Source organism: Scatophagus argus, chromosome 12, assembly GCF_020382885.2.
Source record: "Scatophagus argus isolate fScaArg1 chromosome 12, fScaArg1.pri, whole genome shotgun sequence".
Classification (NCBI taxonomy): Eukaryota; Metazoa; Chordata; class Actinopteri; family Scatophagidae; genus Scatophagus; species Scatophagus argus.
Window position 1 is genome coordinate 4,702,519 of NC_058504.1, and position 27,933 is coordinate 4,730,451.

General features: G+C 38.8%; 1 protein-coding gene across 4 annotated transcripts in view; it reads right to left on the reverse strand.

The window, feature by feature from the left end:
• Window positions 1-27,933, reverse strand: part of gria2b (glutamate receptor, ionotropic, AMPA 2b) — a 43,510-nt gene that overhangs the window by 6,201 nt on the left and 9,376 nt on the right. For all 4 annotated transcript variants that reach the window (XM_046406489.1, XM_046406488.1, XM_046406491.1 and 1 more), the window contains exons 3-13: window positions 15,258-15,497; window positions 8,140-8,336; window positions 5,795-5,848; window positions 5,506-5,664; window positions 4,248-4,415; window positions 2,982-3,086; window positions 2,675-2,782; window positions 2,028-2,234; window positions 1,490-1,857; window positions 653-851; window positions 159-406 (exon numbers count right to left, since the gene is read on the reverse strand). In XM_046406489.1, coding sequence (XP_046262445.1) covers window positions 159-406; window positions 653-851; window positions 1,490-1,857; window positions 2,028-2,234; window positions 2,675-2,782; window positions 2,982-3,086; window positions 4,248-4,415; window positions 5,506-5,664; window positions 5,795-5,848; window positions 8,140-8,336; window positions 15,258-15,497 — 2,053 coding nt within the window. The remainder of the gene's footprint in view (window positions 1-158; window positions 407-652; window positions 852-1,489; window positions 1,858-2,027; window positions 2,235-2,674; window positions 2,783-2,981; window positions 3,087-4,247; window positions 4,416-5,505; window positions 5,665-5,794; window positions 5,849-8,139; window positions 8,337-15,257; window positions 15,498-27,933) is intronic.

Here is a 27,933-nt window from a genome sequence, read left to right on the forward strand (position 1 = left end):
TCGACTTACAATAAATTGCAATGTTTTTTAAAGAATTTGAAGAGGAAGGGGCGTTACCTCATCTCCTTATACAAACCAGAGACAAATAAGCAAAGCTACATCAGGGTAGGTGGGATACTATAACAACATTGGACACATTGTTATACTATTCCACCCACCTTAATGAGGATCCTTTCGGCGTGGCGATCCCGTAGCCTTTGGAGTCCAGGTTGCCTCCCACCTTCATGGTGTCGCAAGGTTTTCGCTGCTCAATGTACTCATTCATGGTGGACTCCAGCAGGTAGGCATACTTCCCCTTGGATTTGCGCACCCTCAGAACTCCCTCAGCTGTGGTTTTCACAAACACAGAGGGCTCTGCACTGCGCATGTATGTCCACATTTTGTCAAAGAGGGCAATTTTTGAGCGCTGTTTTGAAAAAGACAACAGAAGAAGCAGCTTCTGTTAATACAATAAGGTTATAAAAGCATACAGTCACATTATTTCTTCTCCAAATATTGTATATGGCTTTTGCTATTTTAAGCCTAAAATTACCATTGTAATATATATGTATTGGAGGGTACTAGGGCTTTTTTTCATAAATATTGCTTTAAGACTACTGTGCTATAAAACCTTTTTTGTGAAGATGCAAAATATAAAGAGAGTATCTCTTACCCTAAAAAACTCTTTCGTAGAGCCAGAGTCCAGAGTGCCATATGCTATCTCAGTCTGTTTAGCCAGGTCCTCTGCACTTTCAATGGGAGAGACCATCCTCTCAACAGTCAGGAAAGCAGCCAGGTTTGCAGTGTAGGAGGAGATGATGATTAAAGTGAAGAACCACCAAACACCACCGACAATACGCCCAGACAGAGATCTATTGGAAAAACAAATAAGGAAATATTCACGTTTTTAATTTATTTTTAATTGTTCAGTAGTACTTTGGAGCATCTGTTTTAACAACCGCTCAATATAGACATTAGATTCTGCAACTGCAGTGAGATGAGTGGATATGTATGCTAAAACATTTTACTTTTCTTGAGGGATATGCTAAGTTGGTGATATATATATAAAAAAACCCCAAAAAAACAAAAACACAAAATAGTACAAAAATGGAGCTGTTTCTTATTGTTGTCAGATTATTACTATTACTTTAATTTAAATTTAAATAAAAAAAAATATAAAAGTAAACATGATATCCCCCCGTGAAAAAATCAATTACAAACGTCATCTTAATTTGACTCATACTATGTCACACTTCAATGAGCACTCTGTTAGTTAATCATTATGATTAGATGCTTTCTTTTCTTTGAAAAGGATGCACTAACAAACTGAACCGAATCTACAAAACTCATGGCTGACAATAATGGGTGAGCTGCACCCTTCGCATCGAACAATAATATTTATATATAAAGTGAGATCTCATTGATCTGTCTCGGGCTTCCAAGTTATACATGCATGAAACCACCAGTTAAGTTTGATCAACTGAACTGAGAAAAAAGCTTTTTCACCTACCTAGGTGAGATGTCACAGCCTTGGCGCATGAAGGCTCCCAGGGAGAACCACAGGCTGTTGAATATGCCAAACTCGTTAGTCGACTCATTGGTCTGAATCTGTCCATCCTCATACTCCTCAGTGTGCCACTCATACGGACTGAAGCGGCTGACGAGAAACAGCACCACACTGACACCGATGTAAGCAAAAACAATACACATCCAGATCTCATAGGCCAGTGGGTCCAGGAAAGAGAAGACTCCTGGTTTGGATTTCTGAGGCTTTTTTATCATGATAGAGATTCCCAGAGACATGAAGGGTTTGGAGAAGTCAATCACCTCCTCTCGTACCAAAGTGATGGTCAGAGGAGCCACCGCAATGTCTGCTTTCTATCAAACCAAGAGACAGAACAAAACAGTCTTATTCCAACATGCTATAAATCCATGTTGGAAAACAAGTATTGTCTTGAGGAACCAGAATGGCATGCGTTTTAATCCAGGTTGCCTCCCACCTTCATGGTGTTTAATCAAAGTTTATGTTTATGTTTAAAGACACTCACCCCATACACTAACTCTCCAACCATCCCGTTCCAGATTTTTGTCTCAGCATCTCTGGCTCCGTATTTTCCGTCCCCTACTATTTTCAGTTGATATTTGAAGCCGCAGTGCTTCGCTATCTCTGCAGCCAGATCTACACAGTAACCTTCATAACGCTCATTGTCTACAAAAAGGTCAGCGTTCTTTTTGAGCATTACATATGGAGCTTCCTGTAGGACAGGGACAAAAACAGAAAACACTGCTGAGCACAAGAGATTTCAATTACAATATAAAAATCTACTTTAGAGGCACCAGGGTGACAGGTCATTAAAGATACAAGAGGACAATGAACTTAAACACAGCACATATTTGTGGCAAGAAATTAGTGGCCTGGTGTTATTCTGTTTGTTGCTGACTGTGAAGACAAGATTTATGCAGAAATGGTGTGCTACAACAGGAAAAAAAACTATCCCCTTCTGAAGGAAAAAAGGTGACAATTATATTGCTAAATTCATAAAAAAAGAAAAAAAACATTTAAATGATTAAGTCTTTGGCACTGAAAAGTGTGCCAGTAGCTGTTGGATCAGAACCTGTTTCCCCAGCTACTTAACTCCCAGATGGGAGACACAAATTTAAGCACTTTATACTTCATATTTATAATTTTATTTACCAAGATGGTGGTGACAATGACTGTTTTGTTTTCCATTCCTGTTGTGTCATTTGCAAAGACATCAGATTTGGTGACGGCCATTTTGTCAACTTCATTCCAGTATCCAATCTGTCAGGAGGAAAAACAGTAGTATCTATGAATGTCCCTTGTGTATATGTTCAGTTGTTTAATCTTGAGAGCTAAGAGTGCTGCTCTACATAACTTGATCCTCAGATTAAAACCACTCACAAGGTAAAAAACAAATAAATATCAAAATCAAACAAACAAACAACCAAAAAAAAAAACCCCAAGTTCTACAAATGTGTACCTTTACGGGACCATTACTCTTTAACTCCATTATATTCACTGAGTAGTTGACTCGTTTTCCATGTTGATCAAACTGGATGTTTCCTGTGAGGCCTTCTACACGCACCTTTGAGACAGAAGATCAAATGGTTAAAACATGGCATCTTCAAACTGTCTTTCACAGCATGTACACTCAGAGCACTCTGGCACGTTTTTAAATCTGGCAACAGTTACAGAGTGAGGTAGTCACCAAAAACATACTGTATTGCAGACCTGGATTAACATAATTTTTTTTTGAGTCTGTATTTCTCCCATACTGGCTTTGTCCTTTGAAGAAGTCTCTGAAATCTACATGTTAACCTCTCCTCTTATGTAAAACTAGAGCCGTAATCCCAAATGACTTCAAATGGTGTTTCATATCAAGCTACAAAGCAAGATAAGGAAGCGATTGGTGTCCAGATTGGAGAGGAGATCTCAGCATGGGCACAGCATGTGTCAACATACTTGAAAAATATTCTCTACCTCTTCTCTTATGGGTAGCCAACTTAAATAACAAAAGGGCCATGGTAGGAAGGAGCAGAAGGAAGCTTAAAGGTGTTCCACAGAGATTTCTTGTTATGTTTAAATACAGTATTTCCAACCAAATCAAAGTGTATCTTTGAAACATGTTAAATACATTTCATTTCTCCTAAAAATGTCCTCAAACATGTTTGATCCTGGCCCTGTTGTCCATATGGGGTGGCTACTCCTCCCCCTGTAGATGCCAGATTTCCTACATAGAAGCTGTTGGCATCAAAGTACTCATGAATTCCCACTGACACTTCAATCACCACAAAAGACTCACTCTGGATAAAGCTGTCAAAGTTGCGGACATCTCCACATCTGTTATCCATAGCTCTTGGCTTAAAAGGTAGAATCGCTTTGAATTTGACTTATTCAGAACCTGTAGCTACAACCAAAATACCCAAGGGACTCAAAGGGAGAGAAAAAAATCCCCTTTAGCTTCACTTTGTATGTCAAGCTTCATTTCTCAGCAGGAGTGAAGCTAATTGTACCTTGCACCAAAGCTCAGAGGACAGTCAATGGATAGACCTTTGTTTCTCTTCTGAAGAATAGCTGTCAGTATATCTATGTGCGTCCACATGCATGAAGAAAACAATAGTCTCTAATCAGTCTCTGTAAAGTACTTTCTGCCTTTGCGGAAATTTGTGCATTTCCTATGAGAGATCTTCTGTTACCACGGCGACAAGTCTTCTCCAACAAGAGGATGTAGATGTGCATGTGTTACCTGTTTCAGTGCTCGCTCGATCTCCACTCCCTGAGCCCAGGGAACGGCGGGATTGGCCAGACAGTCACCATTGTTGGCTCGCCTGGTGAAGTCGATGCGCTGTTTGTGCAGGTAGCGGAAGGCCTCTGTCATCACTTGCACGGCGTCATAGGTCAACGCTGATGTGTACTAGATGAGGACAGTGGGACAAGATATTGGGAATAGGGTTTTCAGAAATGTAGGAATCCCTCTGCCTAACCTGAAATTGCTCTGGATGAGCTGTTCTTTTATTACGATAAACATGTAAACATGGGCACCATTGTTTTTGCAGTTTATGGGATAAACATACTAAATACTCACAAGAGCTTTGAATCCACAGATGAAAACATCATTCCCAAATTTTGACTCCAGATTGAGTAATATTTGCCAAAAATTACAATGCTGCGCTGTTTTTAGAAAACTTTTTTTTAATATGGTTTCTGTCGCAAAACTGAGATGCTTTGCTCCAGCGCAGATGACCTTGCAAGTCTCGACAGCATCTGTGCATCTAAATTTTATTCCGTGATCTTTGAAGGCAAAAATACATTACAAGTGTCAAGACTGTGCCATGAGTGAAAACGTGGTCAACAAAAAGTCAACAAAAGAGTCTTGCTCTTAGGTGGTCTCAACCTTAGAATGTGGAGTCATAAAACACACATGCATAACAGCCCCTGCTCACTATCCTCCCTGGTATCTTGTCTTAATTAGAGTGGCTATTACATGTCTGGTGCTGGTGGTCTTTTATATTTTTTTTATCAGTTGTATTTATGTTCTCTGCTGTGCTATGCTGTAAATGTCAGAGTGATTTTTTGCCCAGACTTGAACCACTTGCAGCAGCTGGATTGTGTGACAATAAAAAAGAACTTGATTTTGTAGATAAAAGGTGGGAGAATATTTTTGGTGATTTGTTACAGGAGTAGTGAATGCAGTCCTATAGTTTGTATTAAAAAATGCTATCACTCAGTTAATGGAAGAATGTGTGTTTATCTAACAGTGCATACAAATCTTTACTCAGAGATGTGTTGAATAATGCACATGGTGTGCTCATGTGAGTGTAAAGTTGGGTGATGCAGCACAATTTATGTTGATCTTACAAACACTTCAGACAACTCAGGCACATTTAAGTGCTTATAGAGACATTTTCATCCAACAATCCTGTGCTCCAAATAAAGAAAAAGAAAATGACAAAAGTGTGAGTATCTTCACAGGGTCTGAGAAATACAAGCATGCTTAACCTCACCCTTATTTTACTGTCTGCACCAGGATACTCCTTCTCTTCAAGGGCCTCCCATCTCTGGTCAAACTTGGACACCAAAGGATCGTCAAAGTCAACAATCTGAAAACCTGATACGTTGGCACCACCATACTGGATTTTGGAGAGATCCCCATCAATGAAACCCTGAAAACATAAAAAATTAAGACTCAAGTGTTACCTTACTACTGTCTTACTGCTCTACTCTGAATGACTCTGGAAACATATGAAGTGATAAAACAATCCTTTAACAAATGCAGAGGTTGTGTGCACTCACCAGATTGGCTATAATGTAGTGGTAGCCTTTAACATGTCTGCCAATTGTGATGACCTGCAGACACACACACACAAAAACATATGTATACAATCATGGAATTTTCAGTGTTGGTTTTCCGCCTTATCCCTTATGTGCAAGATTTCTTTGGATTCTCTGAATCTATTAATGATATTGTAAATTTTAGATCAACAATTTCCTAAATTCTTTACAACTGTGTGTTGAGAAATGCTGCCCCTCAACTGTATGGCTAATTGACCACAAAGTTTTCACAAAGTGGTGAACCTCAGCCCATCCTTGCTTTTGAATGGCCAAGCCTTTCGAGGAGGTCCCTTTCATATCCAATCATAATCCTGTCACCTGTTACAAATTTACCTGTGGAATGTTACAAATCGGTGTTTTTTGAGCAGCACACAACTTTACTGGTCTTTCGTTGTCCTTGTCCCAACTTGTTTGAAATGTGTTGCTGGCATTTTATTCATAATAAGCATACATTTACAAAAATCAATGAAGCTGATGAGGTAAAACATTAAATATTTTGTCCTTGTACAGTTTTCAATTGAATATATTGTGTGTGAAAAAGGATTAACAAATTACCACATTCTGTTTTATTTATGTCTTACACCGTCAACATTTTTGTAATCTGAGTTTAATTCTTTAATAGACAAACAGAGATAAGACAATCAGAAACAGTTAAATTCAAACTACAGTAATCTACCATTATATTCAGACATTATAATTTGTCTCTAACCCCAACATAACTGACAGCCCTTGCCGTTATCACTGTGGCATTGAAAGTCACAAATGCTGCTAGACAGAGATCTATAATTCCAATTCCACTTCTTCTATCAGTAGAGGAACGGAAAAAAAAAACAGAGAATATTTTAAATATCCCAGCTATGTACCATTTCAGTACCCCACATAAATGACACACCTGAAACTAATCCTTGCTGCTTGATTGGCACCCCAGTTTGTCAGGGCTGCTACTTGAAGAAGATTTGTATAATAACATCTCATATCTCCCACACAAATGTCTTTGACATGTAGCAAGATACTCCTACCTGAACAGATTCTGCTTTTCCCTGATAAACAGGCACCAAGGCTGCGAGCATTGATTTCTTTCAGCATACGGTTAAATAGATGTTTGCATGCTTTAAATGCTAATCGATAAGCCTCTCTCTTGGGTAAGAGACAGAGTAAAAATATCCTGCTTTTGCAGTTTTGTTTACAGCCTAAATGAACAATTAGTTTAATTGTTATGGTGCCTTTCTACATCTCCTGGACTGCCGGGTCCATGTGACATTGTTTCTTTTCAAACACACGTTTTGGCTGAATATCATTTTTGTCCTACAGGAGCTAAGGACAATAGGGTTGTTAGCATTTCCTGTACTTGAAAAAACAAAACAAACAAACAAACAAAAAACAGCCGATATAATAATAAACTACTGTGATCTAAACTTTTTTAAGCCTGATGCTCACATAATGACATATTTTTCCCCCCTTTCATGGCTTATTTCATGTTAAACATCCTGACTAAACACAGGTTTAGTTTACAAAAGTTTATTAAAGTGAGACTATATAACTCTTGAAAGATGAGAAAACACTTTTTTTTTTTTAACAAATAAATTGTTCCAAAGCAATATAATTCAACCAAGTTCAGTTACAGCCTACAGCCTTCTCTGGTATGACCCATAGCAGTATGTTTGTTTGCAAACTTCAGGTAGATTCTGCTGTGTTATTAATGAGTCATTTTGCTGACTGGAACCAAAACTGGGGCTAATATGGGCCACTTCAATATAGTAGCTTACCGTACTTGCTGTAACAAGAAACAGGAGGCCTGCCTCGCCAAATTCAAAGGCACATACATTTGGAATGGAAATGTTAAAAGAAGACAAGCTGGACCTGACCAACCAACAACAGGCTGATTTCCAACAGCAAGGGCAATATTTTTTCAACAGCTCAAAACATGGCAGCAATCATCCCAGCATCCAATATACCTGAATCCCAGTTCACCTAACCCACTTGAAAGTGTGATGTCAGCAGTTAAATACAAAACTGTTTCACTTACTAACAGATTGAAAAAAAAACCCCAAACAAAACATTTTTTCAATGCTGTCCCAATCATGTCAATATAAAACTGGTGCTGTAGGCTCCCTGTGATTTTCTGAAGGCTTACTTAAGTTACTGAAGTTTTATGAATATGTTAAAAAATGCTGCAGATTGTTTCTTTGTTGTGGTGTAGTAAAGACTAAATTTCAAATATGCAGTGAAAATACGATCACTAGGTACTGAACCGTGTTCCCAAGAGCCTGCAATAAGTCCAAGCTCAAATGACCAAAACACTTTACCTGCTCCATGATGTCTTTCACTTTGTCCTGTTCACAGTCCAGGATCACCCGTCTCTCTTTTTTGTTCTCCAGATCTTGGAACAGTGACCGATAGGCCTCATCCTTCCTCTCGTCTTTCAGGTTCCCCACGTTTATGGCTGTCACCTGCCACTTCCTCTCTGCTGCTGTGTCCAGAACAACCTGCAACGTTGTCAAGCCTATTGATAAAAATAAAGAGGAATTAAAACCTTATTCATGTTCTCTCTGCCTGTAATTTCTCCACACATTCTTTGGTACCAAAGACTTTTTGAAATTTGTATTTTAAGTTTGAGAGATATCCTACATTATTTTGCGTGAGGCCTTTTGTTTGGGCATAGCCAGATACAAACATTAGAAGTAGGCACAAAAAGGAAGGTTATCAGAATTCCTTTATTTATCCCCGAGGGGAAATTCTTTGTTATGGAGACAGACCAGAAAAAGCAATGGCTGAAGCACAAAGATACAACAGTAAACTCAAAAGAAATTTTGTGGCGGTCAACACTTACTCAAAGCCACGGTTGAATATAACTCTTTTGTTGCAGATTGGCTGCCTAAAGTGTCTGCTTATTCAGACCCTGTGAGGGCTTTACAGAGACTCAGTGCCTTATGTAAAGAGCTCATCAAGATGAGTCACAGGTGTTCTGGCATGAACTTGAACAACTGGTGGGAGGAAAGTGGGTCTATCAATACACTTGACTGCATCAACAGCTAAAGCTTGCTATTGCTGATTTATGGGTGAATTTTTGAATGCAACCTTTTGTGTTTTTCCCAGCAACTTTCGAAACAATTTAGTCATAGACAAAACAATCTCTTCTCACAGTCAACTTTTTCGGTGTTCATCAGCTGATAAAGTTTGGTCACTTGTCAAAGAAATACAGATGTTGGAGATCAATGTTTAAGCTAACATTGTGTGTACAGCTCCACGACAAATGAGAAAACTTAATCTGTCAAGCTCAGTTTTAGCCATTCCCTGCCCCCAACCCTCTCTTGACCTTTAGAGAAGGTATAAACAATCATGTCAATGTAATCATTCATCATTGCCTCATCCTTCGCCAACTTCCCAGCAGTGAAAATAACTGAATGTGTTTAGCTGAAGCGCTCATCCAAAATGGAGGAAACTTGCCCCTTTTTTGTAAAAGTGGTGAATGATAAAGAATGATAATAATAGTCTTTATATCAATATCATCCTATGCACACACATTTTATTCTTAACCCAAACTGAGTAATTCAATTACATGTAGCAGCTGTCCATCAATATGAAGCCCTGTCTGTCAAAGGCAAAGACTAAAGTCTCCATTTTCCACTTAAATTCCTATCACCTTCTCTATCTAGTTTCACAGCTGAATCTCTTCTGATATTGATCCCTGGTCTGCAGAGGGCAGTTGCATAGTGGTTTGATAAAAGGGTTGAGTGTTTCATTCCGCTCTGCTACAGAGAGGTGAATTACTGATGTAATCAATTTTATGCGACACGGCAGTGGTTTTATGATGTTGGGGAGGAAAATGGAGGCTTGCAGTTTTACCTGGATGAACTATACATCATAATTACAGTAAGGTCATTATGGTGTGGTGAAATTTGACTGTTAGAGATAATTTGAGAATTTAGAGTGATAAAAGTAATTAAGGTGAAGTTAAAGCAAGGACAAAAACAAAATGTTCGAGTAAAAGTTGGTTATGTAATAGGGTTAAAGTTAAATTCTGTTTTTACATGATGAATGTGTTTGAACTGGTTGGCTGCAGCTCTCCTTGCAACATGCATTTAGTGTTTAATGTGGCTTCATATGCCAAACATCATTGTAAATTTGTCATTATACAGGATGATTTCTACATTTTCTCACACCTTGAATGTTCTTTGCATTATTACTATTATTAATATTATTACATAAAAGAAAAATATATCAACTACTTCACCGTTCTAAATTAATACTCATAGTTGCAGGGCATTTTTGCTGTTACAAGACTACAGCTTTTCCTGCCCAAAAGCAAGAAAACTATGTTTATTCAAATACTGAACAAGATAGTGCCAACACAGGAATGATTTCTGCATTGTTTAGTTTACAATATAAAAAATATTACTGAGATAAATTTCTCAGACCTTCATGTCAGTGGGGTCACAGTCATTTTTTTTTTGACATTGTCCTTCCTAATATGTCCAGCAAAGAAAATATTCATTTCTGTTTGGCTGGATAACTACAGCAGTAGTTTAACCAGTGTTCTATGTTTGGAGTAAACTGTAACAGCACTGTTTTTTTCTTCATTTAAATGTCACTGGTGAAATAGGCCACAAGTGAAAAAAGCCACTATTTTTTTTTTTTAAATTACTGCAATCACTTGTCTTTATTATTTCTTACTGAAAAAGTCGTTTCCTACAAAATTTGTTACAGGTGTTACTCAGTGCAGCTCTTTACCTTCTGTAAAAGCTCTCTGCAGAGCAGGCTAACCTTGCTATTTTTCCTCAACCATTTAAGTCGCAGCCCCTGTGCCAAGCTAACACGTCTCAGACAACCGACAGAACAGACAAACCTGATATCAACTCCCCAATCCAAGTCCTAGCAAGTCTGCAAACTAACCAGCTGCAAAATGAAGTAATGAATGGGATGAAAAGCTGAAACAAATCAGTGCTGAGTTACTGCTCCCGATACGTAAAATAAAAGACTGGAGTGGACTGAAGGTGTATAATCAGTTCAATATATTGTCACAGTTTCACAGGTGTCTCGACTGCAAAACACCCACAAAATCATCCAAAGATCGGTACACTGCTGTTTGCACAACTCTAATGATTTGTCAGTCTGCTCTAGATATTATCCGTATCTCTACAATGAACCTTTGTTGCTGCTCTAAATCCAGAACTCAAGACTTGACTCCACTTATTTCCTCTGCGCTTAACAGACTGATGCAGAATGCTTCGAGGAATGGCTTATTATCACATCTGCACAGAAAGATGCTGTTTAGATTCTGTTTAGAAGGTTATGTCTTATCTTACAGTTGACATTATGCATTATGCATACATCGAAACAGGCGCAGAGCTACCACTGTGTTGTGGAGCAAAGATATGTGATCTCGTATTGACCCTCAGATTGCTCTAAATTTAAAAGGTCACTGGAGAATAATGAGACATGAAAGAGTGTGTAAAGTACCACCTTGTTATTCAGCAGTTTGACAAAGCAAGAAGGAATCACAACAGTGATGCTGTGAAAATGGTGAACCATTACTTCCTTCCTTTCTCCTTTCCTGCTCTCCTAGTGATCACACACATAGCCACGACTGTAACAGCTTAACTTCATGCTCATTGATCAAAAAGATCTATGTGCATATGCATAATACGATGCAAAACTATTCAAAGGAGGCAAAAATGCTCATGAATAATACATAGAAGTGTGCAGTTCAGTACCTGCAAATACAGCTTCGCATTAGCTATAATCTTTTTGCTTCAAGCTATTGTGTCCTCACTTATCCATCGTGGTAAATGTCCAACATCCTTCTCTCTGATACACCTGTCCACTATCTACATAATAATACCAGGCCACACTTATAGCATCTGAACAAATTCAAAAGCGCTTAAATATTAAGAAACACACTAATTAAACAATCCAAACATGTAAATGGTTACTTGCAGTATCAATAAAGCGAGCGACAAACTGATTTTTCACATACACAAAGCCATCAACTTAAGTAAGTAACTTAAGGTTAGGGAATGATCGATGCTGAGGTTAAATGAGAATAACTGTAGATCTGTAAGAGGTCTCCTGCTCACGACTTGAAGGGAACACAATCTCCTGCAGTGACATTGAACCAAATGTAAACTCACCATGACATCAACCATTGGTTTGTGGACTATTTAGATGGCTGTGTCCATCTTTGTTTCTTGGAGCCAAAAATTACCATATTTGGCTGCTTTTAAAGAAATAGTGACTTTTCTTTTCTTTTCTTTGTCATTTCCCTTTGATAATCTAATTGTCAGTACTAAAACATGAAGGATTTTTTGAGAAAATGCACTTCAAAGGTCTGACTGAGGGCATATCTGCATACACTGAGTTGAAGGAATACAATAAAGAACTCTCAGTGTGCATATCCACCCACATACATACATCCATTATCTAAACTGACTTACTGACAACAGCTGACAGTGCTGGTGTTGGTTCATCCATTAGTTTCGATGCGCTAATAGAATTCATCATAACCAGTGGCAACTCTATTGCCTCCTCTCTCTTGGCTCCCTCTTTGACATAGAAACACCCACACATTCATCCTTGCATCATTCACCAACCAGCTCAGTCACTTTCTCTCTCTCTCTCTCTCTCTCTCTCTCTCTCTATCTCTCTCCCTCTCTTCATACTTTGGTTGCCATGGGAATGAGTGGATCACACTGACCTAATTAGACAGCCATGCAGTGATGAAATATGCACAACGGGGCCTTCAGTGCCATTGCAGGCGTACAGTAGAGACAGCAGGTCAGAGTTAGCATTAGCATGAAGGCAATCTGAGGCAGCTGTTTGGACCCTCCCTTTTGATTTTGATGAGAAAAAGTATTTGACTCTGCTGTCAGTCAGAGGCAGGCTGACTGGGAAGATTAGCAATGGATTTTGGGAGAAGAGGGAGGAGATGGAGATGGCAGCATTAAGCATAAGGGAGATACCGTACACAGCTCAAGTGAAGGGGAAAAGGTGCGATGGGAAAGTTCAAGTGATAAGAAACCATAGAGAGTTAAATATAACACAGAGCAGAAATGTATTAAAGCCCTCCTGTCATTGGCACTACAAAGTATTCAGCCTAAACACAGGTGTATAGAAAGCTTCTCTGAGTAGAATCACTAAGCCACTCAGTGTGTTATTTAAATTTTCTGGTAAGCCATCTTTGGGCTTTCATTCAGCATCCTCAAAGTGCATTTTGAAATTGATCCCAAAACTCCTCCTTTTTAGTGTGCTGAAAATAAAAAATAATGAATGATTTATCTATAATGGGGAGTAATAAAGGAGCTTAAGAAATGTAACCTGAAAGCTGAGCATCCTTATTAAAAAAAAAAAAAAGATTTGATAGTGTTATTCCACTGTAACTGGATACTCAGTTCTATTATTTCACTGAAAAAACATAATTAAAATAGAAGGAATCTCTAACCACAGAAGAGATTTCCTTCTCAGTGTTCGATGGGCTCTCTGTGCTGCAGGAGGCATGCGTTGCTCTCCAAGGGGCTGACAACACAACAAAATGAGATGCATGATACAGCAAAGCACATGTGTGTTCTTTAACCTCTTTGCCATTATCATCTGGTCACTTTATGTATGGTTTTCTTGCACTTGGCTGTCTGCCATTTTAAGGAGCCACGTTGTGTGAAATTTAGACAGTAGTTGTGAAAAGGAAAAAAAAACATGACAATTGTAAGGCTGGAAAAGCATGTAAGGTAAAAAGGTCTTCTAAAAATCAGACATATATAAGTGTGAAATAGAAACAAAATAGAGAATAGAGACAGAATAGATCTAAATATGAAGTCTGGATATTACAGTTTGAGCGTGGAAAGTTTTTCATATATGACAGCCTTGTGTAAAAACCTTGTGATCTTATCACAATCTCAATAACACAGAGTTAGCAAAGTGACACTTTCACTTGACAATCCATTAGGCAGGGAAAGTATTATTTTTACATTGTTATTCTTGTATTAAAAACTATTTGTTTACTTGAATGTTGCACAACTATTAAACAATGAAGGCCATCTTTCAGCACTGCTAATTCTGAACCACATCTGTGAAGCATCTCTTAATCATCTGTTTGGTGATGCTGAACATGAAGGTAGAATCACTGTGTGTTTGCACTGTATGTCTCTGTTTACGCCTGGTGTTAACAGGCCTCTCAAGTCATCTGACCATTTCACATTAAAATCAAGTGGCCACTTGTGATCGGACCTCTCTCTCTCTATGTCTAAATAAACATGTACATCATTTCTGTCAGAAAAACTAAATGCATTGTTGTTACTGGTTATAAGACCACAAGTAAGAATTCGTTGGGAAAAACAACAGACTCAAAACATGGTCTGAGCTCTCAGTGCGTGCTCAGTGCATCTTGGTGCATTCACACCCCTTGCCAACTTGTAACTGGATCATCTAAGACATATTTTAATGCCAGGTGTAAACAAGGCCTGTGTGTGTGTGTGTGTGTGTTTGGTGTGAGGGTAAGTGGGGGTATCTGTCCCCTCACTAAAAGTCACCGTTGGCTCGGAGGCCAACAATACAAGAATAGGTAGCTCCCAGGTGTGAATGTGAGTTTACTGTGTAAATGCGAAGCAGTGCAGAAAAAAGAATAGAAATGTCAGATGTGATTTCAGCAATAGCTGATGACAGGCTGTGATATATTAAAATTATATCCTCGCTAAAGGACATTCATAGCTGAAAAACAAAAGTCTCTTTTCTCTTTTCTGTCTCTGTTACAAACATTGACTTTAACACAACAAAACAATTAAAACAATTATTTAACAGGACTTACAGCAACACAGGCAACACTGGAGAGATTTATGGAAAAGTAAATGTGCTCATTTGGGATGTTAACATGTCTGATGCCATGATTTTGTATTTTTAACATGTGAATTAGTCTGCAAATTGATTTAAAATCAAAGAAGCTTCTGACCGCCTCTCCTCGACTTGATGCTATATGAAACTCACTCTCAAACACTGAGGTGCTACAGTTTTTCTATGTGACAAGCTGGAATAGAGCAAAATATCCTTTACTTAGAAATGTGTGTTCTGTGCTACAGCCAGTGCATGTGGCACAGCTCAGTGGTTTCTGGGCTAAAATAAGCAGTATAACCTTTGGATTTCACAAAGTCAAATCATTGTCCCCTTTTTTGAAAGAGATATGTTATTAAAGGTAAAGGGTCAAGGCTGATCTCGTATAAAAATAAAATAAATAAAAAAATAAAATAAAAATGTAATTTTTATGTATACACAGCTACATTCTCTGTTCCATTAAAAGCTGTCAGGCTCTCCCAATCTAATTAATAATTAAAGGCTGAGAACAGTTGCAGTTTATTTAAAAAGGGATGATAACATCAGCTGTTGGGAAATCAGATCTGGAAAGACGGCTTGAAAAAACAAAATGTTGTCCACGTCTTACCTCGATCACTGTCGTACAGGTAGGCAAACTTGTCCCACTTGTAGTACTCGATAAGGCTAAGGAGGGGACCCTTGATGTCAGGTCTCATCTGGATGATGAACTGCTGATTCCCGTCCAGAGGGAAGCTGGGAGTTATAAAGGAGACATGGAGCGTCCCACAAAATGACGTGATGGTGTTCACAGACTTCTTGTCGTAGAAGCCGAAAATGGCGTACACTCCTCTTGAGAACTGTGAACAGACTGAAGGAAAAAGCATTTTTTTTAAGATTTGTTGCTTGACGTTAAGTACACATCTTCTAGATATTGAAACTCTTATGTCATTTATTTTTAATGCTTTTTGTGGGTCTCTGCTATAACTCATGACAAATTTATATATCCACGACCTTTATTAGAACCCTTTAGTGCACATTAGAGCTACACACAAGCATTAAGCGACGTCTTTTTCAGTTTCTCTTTCGAGTGATTAATGGATAGCTGTCCATGAGCTCTGCCATGGGAGTGCTTCTATTCAGTACGAGATAGACTGTACGTCAGTCACCATGTGAAACTTTTTTGAGTGGCCCTATGACTTTTTGATACAGTGGTAATAAGCGATGTCGTGTTTGAGTCAAGTATTAACCAAAACCGCACACCAGTTCTTCACAAGTGATATGCCCCTGCACTGCATCATGATACACTGTAATGGTGCTGTGCTGTGTTTGATTTCCACTCAGGCAGAAAAACCATTTCAGACTTCTCCTGTGAGAAGCAGAGCACATATGCCACAATGCACTGCTTCACCACCACCTATTGGAGCAGTCGATATGTTCACGTTAGATTATATAACGTCCTTAATACATGTTCTTTGGAGGTCACTGAGCCTAAATGATTGCCCTTTTTTTTAGGCTATGCATTCAGCGTTTATCTGCATTGCATCCTTGTCTTGTTGACTCAAACTCATCTTTGTTCAATAATTCATGACCCATACGCTGGTTCATATCTTCATACCTTTGCAGGCTTCTAACATTCATTATGCACAGACCGGAAAAGGGTGCTGTGGACTGGAGGTAAACATGAATGTTGAATGTCTAAGTAATCCTGAGGTTGCAGGTTATTTTGCAAACATTGTACCTGGGTCAGCAGATTGGCACGTTGCTTGTTAATGTCTATTGATCAAATGTAAGTTAATCAGCCTTATTGACTTGGACATGCATGTCCTCTGGTGTAATTAAACTAATGACTCCTTTCTTTTTCCACAAAATAGCTGTGATGACTTGCTGACAGAGAGAAGTGCAGTCCATACATCTGATATGAGCTCACCTGGTGTGAGTAAGAATCCTGCCACTTGTTCCACTGCTGTGGAAACTCTCACTGATGAATTGTACACATGCTGCACAACGTAAAGCGTGACCACTGCTGTTGTCTTAGCTACATGAGAACGAGGGAATCAACAGATTCATATGGGAGCTTCACTCTTCAGCCTTTATGTTAAGAGAGGATGTTTTTGAAAGGCCAGTGCTTCACATGTACACACAGAGTGAGTACTCTTTACAGACACTTTCTTGTACGGTTAAGCACTGCGTGGCTTCATTGGCGAAGTTCTGGTCTAAATTAATAGCAGCTCATTAAAATTTGTCTCTGGCAAATGAATCAAGCAGTCTAGAGTATTCAGTCTTTGTCTGTTCTCAAACGTTGTCCCTTCTGAACAAGACAGTCTCATATGGACCATGAAGAACTTAAATTAAACTAGATCTAATTCCTCCTGTCTCGAATAGGATTGTAAAGTTATTTCAGGGACCCTTGGTTCCTGAAGTAAGAGTCCAATTTATCTTCTGCACAGACAATCGTACAGAAGGTGACTGATAGTGGGAGCACTTCTAAGGCTTGGGTGGATACAAAACTCTGGTTTAATCATCAATACAAAAGAGGAGCATCTGCATCAAAAAATCTGCTTTTGTAATTTATAAAATCTGGTGTAGAAGCCTGCGAGTGTGTAAAAATGTAAGGAAAGAAGTTAACCATCACTTCCAAAGAGTGCATTTTATATGATCTTAGAAAACTGCTACCATTTGCATCTTAAATCTGCTCTATTTAAGAATTAAGGTACATTTTGGATGAATTTCTCACCTGTGGCACAGTGTTTTGTTCCCATTACAACAATGAGGCATTTTGAACTCACTACAGCTCTGATTCACACTTCTTCTCCATAGCAACCGTTATAATTAAAGCTCATGGGTATTGTAGTATTCAGAACAATTTGCCATACCCAACTAATGTTAAAATAATATTTCTCAAAAACAAAGAATAATTAAAACTGGTTGCCAAAACTGTAGGATATGACTATCATTAAAAGAGCATTTTGAAATCAGATATTCATAAGTAAATCTCACATTGCAAGAGCAGCATCCAGCATCTGGACTGGCTGCACAACAACAAAACATTAATATTAACAGGCAGGAAGTTAAGCCAAAAGAAGTCAGCAGAGACATCATTAGGTTAAATTACTCTTCAATGAAAAATAATCATATTACTTTATTGTTACTTGTTACTTTAAAGTAAGATTTTCTTCTGAGTCTGGAGGTATTCACACCATTCTCCCAATAATCAAAAGCTCTGTGAGCTCAAGGCCACTTCAACAACTCCTGCTGCCTTTTACCACTCAGAGCTCATATCAGGAACGGGCCAGAAGAAGCAGGGAGAAGGTCAGCTTTCATCCACTGCCAGAGCTCACATGCTTCTAATGTCTTTAACGATTCATCTACTCAAACAATTAAATTTTTATCACAGTCATCCGAGACAAACCGTGTGCGATCACCTCCGTCAGTCTGTGGTGGCATTCCTAATCTTTTTAGCTGATGACAATGGCCACAGAGAGATCAGACCTGACTAATCTCATTTCACTTTTGTCTAACTGGGAGCTAATAGAAGCCAAAGTGTGTCGTCTGTTAACTGTCGCAGTCTAATGGGAAAACGATTTTGTACAATTCAGTGAATGGGATGAAACATTGTTCAGAGGAGAGGTTAGGAGACATTTAGGGTGCTGATATTCATGGGTCACTCAGCCTGAAACAAATGAGAACACTGCTGAAAAGTTTTCATGCAAAGACTTTGCTTTCAGAACTCAAGTTTGATAGTTTTGATAGATTTTCCTCTCAAATAATAAACAAATAAACAAAAAGGGATTGAGACTGGTTTTGTAATTTAAACCAAACAGAAGACTTTTGTTACAGTGCATTTGTTTGGTGAGATGGTCACAGTAAACTGACGGTTACAGTGACTGCTGTTCATTTAGATACTGCACCACACGGTATCCCGGCAAATGTATCACGCAATCATACACGTGTGTAATTAAACACTAAGACCTTTCGTTTGTTCTACTTATGGGGGCATTCATGGCGTATTAGATTTCATCATGACTGTTATATGCATTATGTGTATGTATGACTGCACATTGCTTTCAGATTCACTGTACAAATAGTCATGAAATATTACACATGTAACTTCTGATGAATTTTAAGTTCAAGGGTCTTATGGATGCTTGTGACTAGTTATAAACTAGAGGTGGATGAATGTGTCTTATAATGCATCATGACATACCTATACTCACCTACACACACCTTAGTAATTGACTGTAATAGGCACTCACAGGACACTGTAATAGCCCATGCAGTATCATTGAGGATCCTTAAAATGACAAATATCAGACCACAGACCTGACAGGATTTTTGCTTTCAGATGTTTTATTAGAGAAAGTGTCTGAAACCCTCAAACAATATAGTCATACCTTCTGTCATTCTGTTTCTTATGGATGTACCTGTATGAAAACATATGTTTCCTTTGCTGGGGACACCCTGAAGCTCTGTACAATAAAACATCACAATGTTTCATTATCGGTGTTAAAGAAAGTGTAATGCACTTTAGTGTATTTCGAAGAATCTTGTGTGCAGAGAATTACAAGTAAAATTTGGAGCTATGTGTTATAAAACATTTATGATATATTCAAGGTAACGTGTAGCAATAAAGTTACCACATTTTCTCTTGAAAAGTAAATACAACGAAAATACCGATGACGCTGTGCCCTGCTGAGACAAAAAACTCACTGCCCACTTCTCACTAAGAAAATATCACATATATCATACATACATACCATTTGTTTCACTGACTTCTCATCCTCCTTGATTCTCCAGCATCACATCCCCCTCTTATCAATTCAGAATATCTACTGTCGCTAGATGTCATGTAAGCTTATGTCACATTTTATCGTGCAAAGTCTGAGAATGATGGGACTTGCGGCTCTCACCATGCCTGACAAAGCTCACATTTGTTCTTATCTCATCACAGCATCACACAACAGAATAAATATATTCTCATTGGCGGCCCCTGAAGCTGTAAAGTTTCCTTCTGTCTCTGTGTCATTCTCTCCATTGTCACGTTTCTAAGGCTCTCTGTGCTGACACTCTCACACCCTCATAAGCTCGCTGAGTTTGCCCGGGATTAAAACTCTCTGAGCTCATGCTTAGAGACTGGATACCCCCATGACTGTGCTCCAGCTTATACCAGAGCGAACACTTTGACAACATGTTACTTTATTACCATATATGATAATTCGTATCCAGAAGCGATGCCCCGCCCATTTCTACACATGGCAACTGAGGATTCTTCTGGAATGTCACAGCAAAAAAAAAAAAAAAAAAATGAAAAGCAGTTGTAATGGGCAGATCTATGTTTACCTCTTAAATGAGGAAAATTCTGAAATGTTTAATTAAGGAAGGAGAGTTAGTTGCAAAACAGCAACTTCTCGAAGCAGTGAGGATTGTGAAAAAAAAGCCATTAAGTCTCTGTCACATCTGACTGCTTTTCAATAAAACCACAGAGTATTTGTCCTAAGAAATCAGCCCCCGAACACAGAAAAATGTAGTGACTGAGTAAATCTTTTCCCTTACAGTGCCAATGAGGTCACCCTAATTAGACATGTTATGAAAAATGCTGAAACAAATCTTATAATATTCTCATTGCTGGGTCCATAAGCTTCGGTTTGGACCCGGTTTTCCCTCCTCATCTTTCTGTTCAAAACGATAAGTTAAAAAAAAGTAATTCTCACTTAATCTGGGAGTGTTCATGAAAGATAAACACACTATGCACTTGTAATCCCTGCACCACAGACAATAGTCCATAACACACTGTGGACTTGTGTTTATCTGCATTTGGTTGTGGGTGTGGAAGCCGGTTGGTCTCACACACACACACACACACACACACACACCATAAGATTATTAGTTATGATTAAAAGATCATTCAGTTGATTGATTTAGCAGAAGCAGCTTTAAAAGGTAAAATCTGAACTTCCTGGATATGTAGGAAAAACCCGGTGGCACCAGCAGAGTAGAATAAAGTTTATCTCTCAAAATCTTTTGCATTTTTCTTATTGATTCAGTTGTTTATTAGGCTAATTCATGTTTTCATTTTATGATAATTTGTTTATGAGCCTGGTTGAGACACAAATATTTTGTTTTTATTTTGCAGTCTTTATTATTTCATATATACAGTATATTATCTGTGGTAATTTTAAGTGGATTGATGAATTGACTTGATATATTTGAAAATAATTGAAATTGATTTACTGAAGCTATACTCTGTGCTATGTGCTATGTATATTTATGTGCATGCCAATATGTACACATTAATAAACATGTTCATGCAACAAACAACAGGGATCATTTGCAGCTAATTAGTTTTGCTTGTGTTGACTCGTATGAAGTTGGGTTGAATTAATGGTTGGACTCTCATTTCTTTGTAACAGCAGCTCCTGTATGTTACTTATGACACAGATTTGTGAGCACTCATCCGACACTCTGTGGTCATCAGGAGGTCCCAATCACTTCAATGTCACCAGTGTGTTCAGTTTGTTGCAGCAGTGACTACGGCTCTGCTTCACATCCAAGGAGAAGGCGTACCTTGTGAAATATATTTAGCCGTCCCAATTAGCTGACCTCGTTTTCACCGCTGTGGCACTGAAGGCAACTCCACCACTCCACTGCTGTTTACGTGACTGCTCTGTCACTGATCAAAGATTAAAGTTGCATAAATTAACTAATTAACTAAAAAGCATCCAAACTCAGATCTCACATCTAAATATGCCTCACATCGACATGAAATGTTATGAGAAGGTTGTGGTTGCTGGCAGTTTATTTGTTCTTTGAGCAAACATTTTCATTTCTGTGTTCACTTTTTTTTTTTTTAAATCACTTTCATTTAATTATTTTTTTTTATAATTGCAAATGAGATCCCCAGACTTACAGCTGTGTATACTAGTGTGTAATTACAATGAACAGCCATTATTTTCAGGATGTTTAAATGACATAGGTGCCATACCATATGTAAGCTTTACACATCTGCAAAAAAATATCACAAACATCTTTAGAAATATTGGCAATGTAGCAGAAACTTTGGTACACATAAATCCTCTGGATAATTTAAGATACTCTAGATAGATTGAATGGAAAAATGAAATGAAATGGACAAGAAAATAGCTTGGTCGGTTTTTCATTAAATCAGCAGTGGATATTTAATGGGAGACCAACGGAGGCTCAGTGCATCAGTAAAATGATGAATCAGTTTAACACTCTCTCTTCTCTCTCTCTCTCTCTCTCTCTCTCTCTCACACACACACACACACACACACAGACCATGTCACTGTAGTGATGATCATCAGCAGTCCAGTCACAGCTAACAGAACTGACTGTTAGATATCTCACCCTGTCTAACACTCCTGTTCTCACCACACAGAAAAAAGGCCTCTGGACTTTGGGGATTTCATGTAAAACTTATCTGTCACCTGCTGGCAAGGCAGCTTAAAGCCACCACCCCTTCTGTCAGAGCAACCTGAGCACATTTGTTACTGATATATTTGCTGGATTTTGACCTTGTAAATGTCCAACAAACTGAAAAACTATAAGTGGTTTGTCAGTGCCTTCCAAAATGACACACATGGCTGAAACTGAACTGCCACATGATGTTTCAGGTACAGTTTGGGAAACTAATACTTAACTCAAAAAAATTACTTTCAAGAAAATGATTTAGTGCTGGTAAAAAAACAAGATGAGGAGCACAGTCCCCAGTGTTAAAGTCACTTGATTTGTATATCCAACCAGCATTCCTCCTCAGTCTTACTGCAGTCTAAAACTGTCATACTCCTACTGCAAAATAAAAGCCTGCATATTCTTTTTAAAACAATAAGTGATCTCAACACTTTTCAGGTCTTTTGGGTCTCTGTTTCACACTGCTGTAGATGAAGCAAGGACAACACAGAAATGCTTTTGAAACCAAAATCATTTTTGTCTTCTGAAATGTTCTCGTAATACCAGATTACTTCTCAAGCCTGAGAAATAGAAAATGGTCAGAAGCTTGAGGCTCTGACACAAAGACAGTTTTTAGACTTTCATCTTTCCTTCTCATCTAAATTAATATGCTGTTTAGCCCTCAGCTGAATTTCCATTCTCACAATTCCCAAATGATTTCTTTAGGTTAAAGGATTATAAAAGACCTGATATGCTTTGCCGGGCTGCAACACTTCCGGACAGCAAAATATTTATCAATAATCTATGAAAGTCATTTAGCATAGGCTTGTTTTATAACTTCTAAGAGCCTGGTCTGCAGCCCATAGAAGCAAAATGTGGTTTAATTCTGTCTGTAGACTGTTGCCAGGGCAACATTTTAAGCCATACTTGCTTTGTACACTGCAGAAAATGGAAAATGTCGCCTCAGAACATTATTTCATGTGGTGTTGAGATTTAAAATGTCTTTTTTTCTGAAACAACTCTGCCAAATGGGTTAGATTTGTCAAAAGTATGATAAATGCAGCATGTGGAAAATTGGTAGTGCTAGAATTAAAAAGGTTACATGCTCATTTCTGATATGACAAAACAACTTCTGAAAAATCTTGTGATTAAAAATAATTTTGATCGGTAAGAAGGTGGGCATATGTGCAGCACCTCAGGGTATTGTGTGGCTGAAAGCTGACAAGCTCTTGAGTGGGCGGGAGGAAGACTTCTGGGAGATGTCGCTGAACACCAGCCAGGCACACTAGGAAGTGTTTTTTGTCTGCCTCGGTGCAGCTCTTCCAGCAGCTGGTTTCTTGAAGAACAGTACAGTTTAGTTTTTATCAACTCCTGATCCCCCTCCTCGCATCTCCCATCCTATTTCTCTCCATCCCTTGCTTGCATTTTCCCTCTCTCCTTTTGTTCACTGACCTGTTTCCTGAAGGCTTTCTGATGGATGTGGATGGAGGATGCATGGAGGTTTCACAAGAACGGAGTCTGATGAATGCTCTCTGTACTAAAGGCCCAATAACTGTATGGCAACCCCCACCCGCCCATGTCCCTATCGTCATTTCAGCTCTGCCTTTTGTTATTGTCTGTGCATTTCTGAATGCTTCACCAGCAGCTGAAGGCGGGGTGGGGGTGGGTGGGGATATGGGGGGAGGAGCTGGAAGCTGCTGGAACAGCTCCTCTATGCCAGATATTGACTAAGTTGGACTGCTGACTATGGCTACATCACCTACCACTAGCTAACGATTTACTGCACCAGCATTTATTTCCAGCATTTATTTTCAATCAACAATATTAAAACAGCTCCACTGGTTTTATATATCAAAGTAAGTTAAAAAAAGATATAATAACCCAACTGATGTCATCTTACAAAAAATCCTGACAAAAAGATGATGGTGTACAAGCCCAAAATTTGGGGCATCTTGACATCTACCACGCAACTGAATCAGAGCCATTAGGCCTAAAAATGAACAGAAATTCATACAACCACTAAATAAGATGAAATTGCATCTTTCCAATTACCAAAGAGGGAGGTAACAAAGTGTCCCTGTGAGCAAGCACTCTGTTCATAATCTGTCTGTCTACTGAATTTCTGCAAGTGCAATTAGACTCTTTTAATGCTCCAGTAGTCTAATTTTCTGTATAGTTTATGATTTTGTAAAAAAAAAAGATCAAACAAGTAAAATAAAATAAAATAAAGAAAAAATAGCAGCTAACTTCTAATGGAGCCAGGAAAACCTCAAATTAACAGGTACAGAATCAACAGACACTCCCACTTATAAACAGTGCATATTTCAAAGAAACACTGGCTGGCCTAATATGAGATACTCTGACTTACTCTTATTAAGTAAAATAATAATTAATTCCAATTAATAGCAATTCTCTCTAAATATTATTCTCAAAAATATATTAAAAAGATTAAGTTTCAGTCTTACATCTTAGATCTGAAGACACATTACTGTGTTGTGTTGCTGCACACAGGCACAAATCCATCCCAATAAGCACAGCACAGATTTTTCAGCCATATTGATTCTACAGTCAGCCCATACATCACACGCAGCTCGTTTGTGCGCATTTCATCTGCCTCCTGTAATAAAACGTACCGTATGTCCACTGACCTTTAGTGGAAATACCAAAGCAGACTCCGAGTTTGCTGTTCTGTTGTTCTAATGATCTCGGAATCTGCCAGACCTAAATTAGTTGCATCTATAAAAACACAGCTTCATCCAGCATTCGGGAGAGTAGCTGCCTTAAACACAAGACACGTAGTGTTAGCTGAGCATGAATGAGGATCCACTCAGAGAGGTGGAGCAAACCAAGGAGACCATTCGGGGCTTGATGTTGTACTGTTCAAGCTGCTTTTTATATCATAGGCAGACTGAATCTCTGTATTTTCAAATGTAGACTAAAACAAAAGTCAAAACATTCCTGAACCCTTTTTCTGTCATTACTGAACATCTTTTTCCTGTTTGTGGGGGTGGGGGTGGGGTCTCCCTGTGTCACTCCAGAAGACCCAAGGGTTTTCATCAGCTCACAGTCTCCATTTGATCCCTGACTTTACCTGACCTTCTTCCTTGGCCCTTAGTTCATCTCTCTGTGAGGCTGAGGTGAAGTCACATAATGTATTTGTGCAGTTGAAATATTGTGCATATTCAGATACTGTATGTTCTCTGACGCCTTGTGGATGTGCCTTGGCAGTTTGTATGTCCTCGTGAGTAATAAATGTTCAAATTACAGCAACCTATGTTACACCATATAGACAAAAGTATTAGGACACACCCCTTTATTATTGAATTCAGGTGTGGTATTGTGTGTCTTTGTCAAAACTCCTGCTCTTACTTCAAAAGGGAGCAAACAGAAATGTGACCTTCTGGAGTCCTCGGTTTTCAACAATAAAGTGAGCATTAAAAAGTGAGACTGAGGGTGCAGCTGCGGTCCTTTTCATGGGATTTGATGTCTTCCCTACTGTGGAGGATTTTCATGCAAATCAGACTGTTGTCAACAAACAACCTTTCTGAATGGCGGGCTGCTTTGTTGTGTAGGCACCACATAAAATAGAACTTGTTATGTTGACAGAACAGTGGACCCTGACATGATGATATTTGCTCAGCAGTAATCTTTCTGCATACCTGAAAAGTAAATAGTATGTGCATTATAGCAGTGTATTAAGGTATTACATGTGATTAGGACAGTAATGTAGCAGACATTGTGAGGATTGATTTGGATGGTTTCACTATAACTGGATATTTTTCTAACTCTGTTTGGTCAAACTTTCCTTGATTAAGTGAGTGAGTACAGCTTAATGTGGGTGACTTGACCGTAAGCTGAGCCAAGTACATATCTGCAACGAAGTCTGAAAAATGAATCACTGTGATGACTATTGGCAGAGTCCTCCTGTTTTGTTGTTAAGATCATAAAAATCTTCCTGTGCCCAATTTCCAATTCCTTCTACTGACTTTATTGGACTGGAGCATAGAGCAGAGAGTAAAACACTGCTTATGAAAAAGCTTCATTAATATGTTGTAGCATTGTTGGTTAGTTGGTCCGCTACTTTGGTCCAGACTGAAATATATCAACTACTGCATGGATTATCATGAGATTAAGTACTGAAAGTCTAAGTCCACTGGTTTCATTAATCCTCTGAAATGTTGCAGCTTCTACCAGACTGGCATCAACCAGACATTAATGCTTCTCAGATAATGAGTCTTCATGATTTTGGTCCCCTGATGTTTCTGATAGCGCTAAAATGAAGTTGACACCTGTGGTTTTTGACCAATTATCTAAACAACTATTGACAAATTGCCATGAAATTGGATTCAGAGTGGGGACAGAGTGTCAATATTTTATGTCACAAATACACAAAACACAAATACACAAATGCAAAACACTTAATGGTATTATCACAATATAAACAAACTTTTCCAAAATAGTTCAGTTAATACTAAAGTACAGTAAATTACTTCATACTGTATTCACATTGGACTTAAACAAAACTGACAAACCTATCAGTTAACTGCTTCCTGCTTGGTGCTTGGGCAGGACATTAGAGCATAATACTGACTGACAGAGCAGAATGTAATAGCAATGCACTGTGGCACAGTTAAATTAGGCCTATAGGCTCCGAGCTTCACACCATCCTCATCATCACTAACAAACACCACAGTAAGAGCTCAATCTGACTCGTACGGCATATACTGTATTAAAACCAGTATGCTCGTACATTCTTACAGCAAAAACGTATACGCCTTTCATGTCAAAATAACCCGCTAACCCCTCTAACATCTGGTTTTTGTCGTTGGTGAGAAAGGGTACAGTTGGCGTTCATTCACTCAATGCTGTAACGTGTGTTGAAGTTCCGGATGGTTCTGTATAAACAGTTTTCCATCCATCTCCACTCATGCAATGCGCGGACTTTGTTCAGTCAGTGTCTGAAAAGGAGACTGATGTAAAAGGCTGTGGTGTAGGTCATAAATCTCTCTTAATGTGATAAACCGCATTTTTAAAAGGGCCATAAATTAAGAGTAGAAACAATCCCAGTGTCTGTCATCCTGTTCATCTATCGAGAACCAAAAAGGAATAGCAAAGGTCAGCCCTTGGGTGTATTTAACTGGACCTAACACAATCTGACTTCCTTACAGCAGGCAAATGGTGAAATCAGAAAATGTCAGATAATTTATGCAGCTGCCCCCTTTTTCCCAGTGTTTCGCTTGCTGTTTTATCACAGCAGGACAGACGTGGAGCTGCTAAGAGACATGAGGGCTTGCTTTTCAGCTTGTGCTATTTTGCAGTCTTTGTGCTGTACCTGTCTGCTACATAATACTGTAGATCTGAACACCAAACCCAAGCATTCCAAACCGCGAGGCTACCTGTGTATGAGCAACAGTGCTCATGTCTACTTCAGGACCAACTTTAGCTTCACTCTGCTGAAACAGGAGACGACACTCGGGAACATTTTGGAGTTGCTTCCTGCCTGTTGCATCATTAAACTCTCTGCCTGTCCATTGCCTGCCTGTGTGTGCAGCAGAATATATCTTGTCTGAGTGTGTGTACATGTCTGGTTGTTTGCCCTCTTCGTCAGAGACCTGTCACACACACAGATATCAGCTGCCAGCAGGCACGGCTGCTGACCCAGCGCTTGTGGATCCACCGCTGGCCAAAGCCCTAACTCCCTCTGAATCATCATTTGAATCATCTCACTCCTATTTGTTTTCCTATCTGCTCCTAATTATCCATGTCATTGTCCTTTTCATGGTTTTGTCCTGGCCCCTATTACATACTTGTCTCTCCTTGCAATTGATACGTCTTTAAGTTGGTTTTACTGTTGGGAATTTAGCCTCACCTGAGTGTGTGAGGTTGAACGTGCTGTACAC